This window comes from Nicotiana tabacum, chromosome 21 (genome assembly GCF_000715075.1).
Source record: "Nicotiana tabacum cultivar K326 chromosome 21, ASM71507v2, whole genome shotgun sequence".
NCBI classification, from domain to species: Eukaryota; Viridiplantae; Streptophyta; class Magnoliopsida; order Solanales; family Solanaceae; genus Nicotiana; species Nicotiana tabacum.
The window spans coordinates 40,193,399-40,201,925 of record NC_134100.1 but is presented as its reverse complement, the minus strand read 5'-3'; the positions used below and the strand labels follow the sequence as shown (position 1 = coordinate 40,201,925).

Genomic DNA, 8,527 nt, shown 5'->3' with positions numbered 1-8,527 from the left:
ATCACACGTAAAACATGAATACACACGGGCCGTCAAGACCTCTGACATACTATACAAAATAAACTTTTGTCTACAAAGCCTCTAAGAGTATTCGACATCAAATGGGACAAGGCCCCGGCCTACCCATAAATCTGTAGCAAAACTCTAACACGATCACTTATAGACTCGGTAGCACTCCGAATGAAGTGGAGTCTTACCGATCCTTTTCTAAATTCTAACCTCATCTACTATGAGGGCTCGTCAAACTAATTACCTATACATGCAAGCATGAATGCAGCATCCACAACAAAAAGGAGGTCAGTACGAATAATGTACCGAGTATGTAAGGCAAAACTGAAACATAACAATAAGTCAACATTAACTAAAGAGATATAAGAATCAACCTGAATCTCTAAGGTGCCACCGTATATGCATACTAATTATACTTATATATATATATATATATATATATATATATATATATATATATATATATATATATATATATAATGCCTCTCTTTGGGACTATTATCCATATCGTAACATGACTACCCAACTGATCAGTGGTAACTGCCCGACCGACCGTAGCTAAGTGGTAAATGCATGACTACCCGACTAGCCGTAGCTCGGTGGTAAATGCGTAACTTCCCAACCGGCCGCAGCTCAGTGGTAAATGCATGACTGCCCCACCGGCCGTAGCTCGGTGGTAAATGAAGATGCATGACTGCCCCAATCGATTGTAGTTTGGTGGTAAATGCGTGACTATATTATAAAGATGCATATAACACTATATTATGAACATTAACATGTGTATCATTTGCCTCAATAACGACTTAGGAACATACTTAGACGTGCTTTGAATTACATTTTACAGGAATGAATAACGTAAATATTCATAACTACTGAGAGTAGAACCATTCATGGAATAACATTACGTTTACGTTTCGTTACTTGGATCATGCCAAAATAAGGAAGAATTATCCTTAACATAGCTGGTCTTAATCCACTGGCTCAAGAGCTCAACTCGTATCCCCTTCACGATCTATACAATAACAAGAATAATACCATTGTCAACTGTACGAACAATTCTCTTAATCGCATAACCTTACGAACAATTCTCTTAATTCTCAAATCATTCCCTCAAGCCTACCATAGGCAGGCTAATACAAAAACACAACCAGCAACTTTTATAACAAGTTTTACAACCCAAACAACGACATAACAAGCGAAAAGCTTGGCTACGATTATCCATACTTCTCCAATCTTTTATTTCCTTCAAAACAAATATCAATGACTACACCAACTATATACTTAAGTTACTCCAAAAATTTCCATACACAACATATCTTATAAAGTTACTGAATAGTCGATACAACAACCACAACGTCAAAATACGATTTCTCACAATTAACAACATAATTCTCATCCCACAAATTAGGTATGACCTAGACGAATTTAAATATACCAAGGAAAGAAAAATTCTTACCTTATTTTCCAAGAAATACTCTTACTCCACCTTACTTCACATCGAGAAAAGTCCGGATTAACCAACATGCCAAAACAGAACAACGAGATCGAGGCGGTGCGCAAAACCCATATAATGTCCTTGAGAAAGATTATACTTTGCTTTCATGAAATTCTTAGCTCATGTTGCTGAAATTCATCTCAAATTAACGTTCCTTGCTGATACACTATGTTGAACCTATCTATTCTTCAATTTCATTCTCAAATCAAATGAAACAAGAGACATAATTGTAACCTTCTTCCATTTACGCATGTCCTCCTTAGTTTCTCTCTTAAGACATTGAGTTTAATAGTAGCACCACTACTTATGGGTGTAGATTAGTCACTAATGTTGCTACCACCATGTGACAAGTGGAATGTTATCCACTACACCATTTATTCAATAATTCAATTTAATTTGTCTTCCACTTTAATTTCCCATTTAACCAATTATACACATAATTAATTTCTTGATCCTAATTAACTTAAATAATAATTATCTTTTACACACTTCATAAACTAATTATCACTAACATGTAGTATAATTCATTTCCATAAATACGGGGTATTATGGCTTGGGCTGTATTTCATCCCAAATTATCAAGTTTCGACGAAACTCATTTTCTTCGATTCATTTACCCTCTAACCTTCACGACTTTACTTATCACTTGTTATAAATAGCATAAATACTTAAAACATTAAAATAATCTTGTCCTTGAACTTATCTCAATTATCTTACGACAAATCCAATGTACAAAAGTATGGGATGTAACATCCTTCCCCCCTATAGAAACATTTGTCCTTGAATGTTAACTCTTAGAGACTTACAACACTTTTGTCAGAGTCTCCTCTATAAACTAAACTAAAACTCAACCTCTATATGAAGTCTGGACTATTCACAACCTTATGCACTTGAGTATCTCGTATTTTCTTTACCTCTACCTTACTTACCTTTCAATCTCGCATCGTATCTTATGTTGCTTTCATAACCTCCCTTCCACATAGGTGGAAATTATGCCTTAAAGCTCTACTGTGATACCTACACCTTTGGTGCATACAAAATCCGGCGAAAGCTTCATACTGACTTCTGATGACTCAGCTATATGGCACGATATGGAAACAAAAGAAGGGTAACATTTCCTAAATGCCCTATACCCTCTCAATTTTAAGTGTGGCGCACAACACACCTATAAGTGAGACTCTACTAGGCACGGATTTGTAGACTCCCTATTACACAACCTGGTTCTGATACCACTTTGTCACGCCCCAAACGTGGGGGACGAGGCTGGCACCCAGTGTCGTACTGGCCCGAGCGAACCACTCTATAACTCATGATCGTTCGACCAAAACTAGAACATACATAGGTCGAGTTGGCTAAACTACTTATTTATGTGAAAATCATGGGCCAACATGGCCACAACTCGTAATCCATAACTGTAAGTGGGCAAATGCCATAATAGTGATCCATCGCACTTAAAACATGAATACACACGGGCCGTCAAGACCTCTGACATACTATATAAAATAAACTTGTATCTACAAAGCCTCTAAGAGTATTCAACATCAAATGGGACAAGGCTCCGACCTACCCATAAATCTGTAGCAAAACTCTAACACGATGACTTATAGACTCGGTAGCACTCCGAATGAAGTGGAGTCTTACTGATCCTTTGCTAAATTCTAACCTCATCTACTATGAGGGCTCGTCAAACTAATTACCTATACATGCAGGCATGAATGCAACATCCACAATGAAAAGGACGTCAGTACGAATAATGTACCGAGTATGTAAGACGAAACTGAAACATAATAATAAGTCAACATTAACTAAAGAGATATAAGAATCAACCTGAATCTCTGAGGTGCCACCGTATATGCATACTAATTATACTTATATATATATATATAATGCCTCTCTTTGGGACTATTATCCATTTCTAACATGACTACCCAACTGATCAGTAGAAACTACCCGACCGACCGTAGTGCGGTGCTACATGTATGACTGCCCGACCGTCCGTAGCTTAGTGATAAATGAAGATGCATGACTGCCTGACCAGCCATAGCTAGATAGTAAATAAAGATGTATGACTGCCCAACCGGCCGTAACTTAGTGCTAAATGCATGACTACCCGACCGGCCATAGCTCGGTGGTAAATGAAGATGCATGACAGCTCGACCGGCCATAGCTAGGTGGTACATGCATGATAGCCCAACCGACCATAGCTAAGTGGTACATGCATGACTGCCCGAACGGTCGTAGCTCGGTGTTAAATGATGATGCATGACTGCCCAAGCACAGTAGCTCGATGGTAAATGCATGACTGCCCGATCAGACGTAGCTTGGTGGTAAATAAAGATGCAAGACTTCCCAACAGGCCGTAGCTCGGTGGTAAATGCATGACTATCCGACCAGCCGTAGCTCGATGGTAAATGAACATTAACATCTGTATCATTTGCCTCAATAATGACTTAGGAACATACTTAGACATGCTTTGAATTATATTTTATAGGAATGAATAACGTAAACATCCTTAACAATAAAATCTAGAAGGTTATTTTACATATACCTCCTCATCAATAAAACCACTTAAAAAGCAATTTTAACATCCATTTAAAATAATTTAAAATCTTTAAAAGAAGCATATGCAAGCAATATACGAATTGATTCTAACCGAGCTACCGGTGCAAAGGTTTCATCATAGTCGACTCCTTCCTCTTGTAAGTAACTTTGTGCAACTTGTCTTGCTTTATTTCTAATCACTTTTCCATCTTCATTCAATTTGTTTCTGAATACCCATTCGGTTCCAATGACGGCAATATTTGCTGGCTTGGGTACTACTTTCCACATTTGATTTTTCTCAAATCGGTCAAGTTCTTCTTGCATAGCTTGTATCCAGCTAGGGTCTTTCAAAGCTTCATCCACTTTCTTTGGTTCTAATGAAATAATAATGTAATGTTTGCCTTTTTATTGAGATCTTCCATGGTTCTCATTCCATCATTTGGATTTCCGATAATAAATTTTTGAGGATATTCAGGATCACTTCTCCATTCACTTGGAATTGGTTCTGCTTGCTGATTAGTTGACTCATTTTGAGCTTCGAAAGTTTTGCTAAGAGGATCATGAGTCGACTTTGGAGGTTCACTGCAGCTGTCAGTAGACTCATTTGATTTTTGAGTTTTACAGGCATTGGGTAATTCTTGATTAACATCTTCATCACCTGCAACAAATTCCTTTCTCGGCCACATGGTTAATATCATAAAAAATTACATGAAATGATTCTTCTACACACAAGGTACGCTTGTTATAAACTCCAAATGATCTACTTTTATTTGAATAACCAAGAAATATACCTTCATTGCTTCTTAGGTCAAAATTGCCAAGATTGTCCTTACCATTGTTGTGAACAAAGCGTTTTCTCCCAAATGGATGGAAATATCTGATATTTGGTCTTTCTGCTTTTAATAGTTCATATGGAATGTTCTTCAAGATAGGTCGAATGAGGCATCTGTTGAGAACATGACATGTTGTGCTAACTGCTTCTACCCAAAAATGATTTGGCGGAGAATATTCCAATATCATTGTTCTGGCCATGTCTTTCAAGGTTCGACTCTTAAGTTCAACTACCCCGTTCTACTGAGGTGATCTAGGTGCTACGATATTGTGAGTGTAACCTTATTCATTGCAGAAATCTTCAAATAATCTGCTTTCAAATTCTCCACTATGATCACTTTGTATGGTGGAAATGAGATACCCTTTTTCTCTTTCAACCCTTTTGCAGAAGATCTCAAAATTCTTTAGAGCTTCATATTTATTATCCAAAAATATTACCCATGTAAAGCGTAAGTAAACTATCAACAATAACAAATGTATATCATTTTTCTCCATTGCTAGCAGTTCTCGTAAGTCCAAATAAATTGATATGCAATAATTGTAAAGGTTTGGATGTGAAGATAATATATTTGGATTTAAAAGAGGTTTTGGTTTGCTTACCAAGTTGACATACATCACACACATGATTTCTATAAAATGGGTTTTGGAAGGCCAATAAATAGGTCATGTTTGGACAAGTTTTCAATCAAGTGCATGCTAGAATGACTAAGTTTCTTATGCCAAAGATAAGGGTCATTAGAAATATATGCTAGACAGATGTGGTTATCTATGTTTTTAATGCAGTCTAGAATATAAACGTTGTCATACTTTTTCCGGGGAAGAATGATTTTACCTGACTCATCTTCGATAGCACAACCTGTTTTCTTGAATTACACTTCCTACCCAGAGTCACATAGTTGACTTATGCTAAGCAAGTTGTAGTTGAGTCCATCCACAACATAAACTTTTGTGATATCATAATTGTTGTTGAATGGAACTATTTCGGTACCAACAATTTTTCCTTTTGAATCATCACAAAATTTTACATTTCCTCCATTTATTTTTGTGACTTCTTTGAATAATCTCTTGTTGCCTGTCATGTGACTGGAACACGCACCATTTTCGTTTTTCACTTTTCCTGTGGTTTTCCTACAAAACAAGATTATTACCTTCTTTTAGGTACCCAAGTTTGCTTGGGTCCTTTTTGGTTAGTTCTATGAAATCTGGACTATTTTTTTGATTTCCAGATCCGTCCCTTAACATTAGCATGACGAATCTACATGATGAATACTTATGACCAGTTCTACAACAATAATGACGTGAGGGAGTGATCCTTCATTTGTACTGGAGCTACGAGTGGTGTCATCATTCATAGATTTGATACTAATATGTCTCTTTCCAGTTGACTTGTCAGTCGAGTGGTTTGACTTGGTAGAACTGTGACCGGTGGATATGCGCATGCCATTAAGTTACAATTTCAATCCTTAAACCTTTTCCTGAAAGTCATCTCGTTTATGTTCACAGACCTCGAGTTTAAGTTCTCCAATAGACTCTTTTAGGGTTAGATCAAGAATTTCTTGTAATTTATTGCATCTTTCACATTCATAGGATCTTACCTGCTAGATTCACCGCGGGCCATGAAGCAATTGTCGGTTGTTTCCTTTCTATCATCATCAGTCCAACAAGCTGATAACTTATTTATATCATTTTCTAGAATAGTCATGAAGCAAAGATTGATAATTTCTTCATGTTCTGAGCTATCTTCATCACTCCAACTTCCAAAAGACTTGTTCTTGTGAAATCATCTGGAAATTTCTTTTTTTTAGATCTGGACATTCAACTTGTATTTGTCCATATTTTCCACATTCAAAGTATTTTATATAGTTCTTATCTTGCTCATTATATATTCTATTTCCCCGAGAGGACATTCTTCCCCTTTTGGTGGTCCTGTAACTTCTCATCAGTCCATTCATAGTTTTGAATACCATAGCAATTTCTTCTTCTAGAGCTTCTGCTTCACTGTCCTCACGTCTTCATATCATTCAATTGAGGCTTTAAGTGTCACTGTTTTCTTCTTTTCCTCACGTCCTTTTTTCTTGAAGTGATTTTCTCGAATGCAATGAGATCTCCACATAATTCATCATAAGATAATTTTTCCAGATCTTGAGACTCAAGTGCAACAACTTTTGTTTGCATGCAGTGTGCAAACTCCTTAGAATTGTTTGAACTTGTTCGCCACTTGAATAGGGTCTTCCAAAGGCTTTTAGATCTCCAATAGTTTTGTTGAACTGAGCAAACATTTCTTCAATGGATTCACCTTCTTTTATTTGAAAGAGTTCGTAGTCATGGATCAACATATTTATTCTAGTTTCTTTGACTTTTCTTCTTCCTTCATAAGTGACTTCTAACTTATCCCACATTTCTTTAGCCGTATCACAGCTGAAAATCTTTTCATATTCTTCTCCGCTTATAGTATTATGTAAAAGATTTCTTGCCTTGGTATTTACCTGTATTACTACCATTTGCTCATCAGAATAATCATCTATATCTACAGAATCGGTAGATATCTGTCCATCTATTTTCTTGTCGAACTTTGTTGTTGGGAATGAGTAATCTTCTTTCTTGACTACATGCCATACTTTGACATCACAGGATATTGCCTAAATTTCCATGCTAACTTTCCAATGTGAAAAGTGTCGTCTATTGAAATATGGAGGCCTTTCCTGTGACGTCTCTTCTTTGAATAGAGCTCCAACAATTACTTGACTTGACATGATCTTTTCTCACGAGTTCTTAAGCAAGATGAAAATGTGAGACCTGCTCTGATACTAATTAGAAGTACAAGATAAGGGTGAATTAATTCCCTTATTTGCTACAGTAAGATAGTCGACTAGTTTATCAGTTAGTTTGATAAACAATCAAACAAAAGAAAATAGTAGGAGAAGATTATAAAATGCAGAAAGCTAAATGACACCCGATAGTTTTATAGTTGTTTGGATTAAATGTGAATCCCAATCAAATCTCCTTGGGTTGCAAGAGGGTTCTCTCTTCAAAGCTCCTCAAAATTATTCTTACACTTGCCTTGATGCGTTGAAAACACACCAACTGCTTTTCTTAAACTAAGTAAACTCTCAAATCTTTTGATACAATGCCTCACCAATATTTTTCACTCTTTCTTCTCTCTACTAGATACATAGTAAATCGAATAGAAATTACGTTATTTGTTTAGAGTATAACAAAGAGATTGAAGTTGGTCATACGGAAGTATGTCTTCTTCTTCTAGATCTTCGACTTTATATAGAGGTAGTGTAACTCGATTTATGGACTTGATTGATGAGATATTGGCAACCTAAAGGAATTGATCCTTGGAGTGAATCTGGAATAATTCCTTCCAATAATAAGGATGGAGCTTGATACCAACAGTTTCTTTGATACACGTGAAGATTGATTGCTTTCCAATCAATGAAGTAATATATATATATATATATATATATATATATATATATATATATATATATATATATATGTGTGTGTGTGTGTGTGTGTGTGTGTGTGTGTGTGTGTGTGTGTGTGTGTGTGTGTGTGTGTGTGTGTGTGTGTGTTCTTCTAGAGATGATCTTGCTAATTTACTACTGACTGAAAATCCTCTTCTCCCGTAAAATATGCATGAGA

At 36.2% G+C, this 8,527-nt stretch overlaps 1 protein-coding gene across 1 annotated transcript; it reads right to left on the bottom strand.

Annotated features, from left to right (window-relative positions):
- Positions 1-4,096: 4,096 nt before the first annotated feature.
- Positions 4,097-5,077, bottom strand: LOC142175212 (uncharacterized). The gene is made up of 3 exons (XM_075241792.1): positions 4,837-5,077; positions 4,527-4,703; positions 4,097-4,419 (listed from the first exon to the last, which is right to left on the bottom strand). Exons 1-3 carry the CDS (start codon positions 5,075-5,077, stop codon positions 4,097-4,099), a joined length of 741 nt encoding a protein of 246 aa, XP_075097893.1.
- Between the last annotated feature and the right edge of the window lie 3,450 nt (positions 5,078-8,527).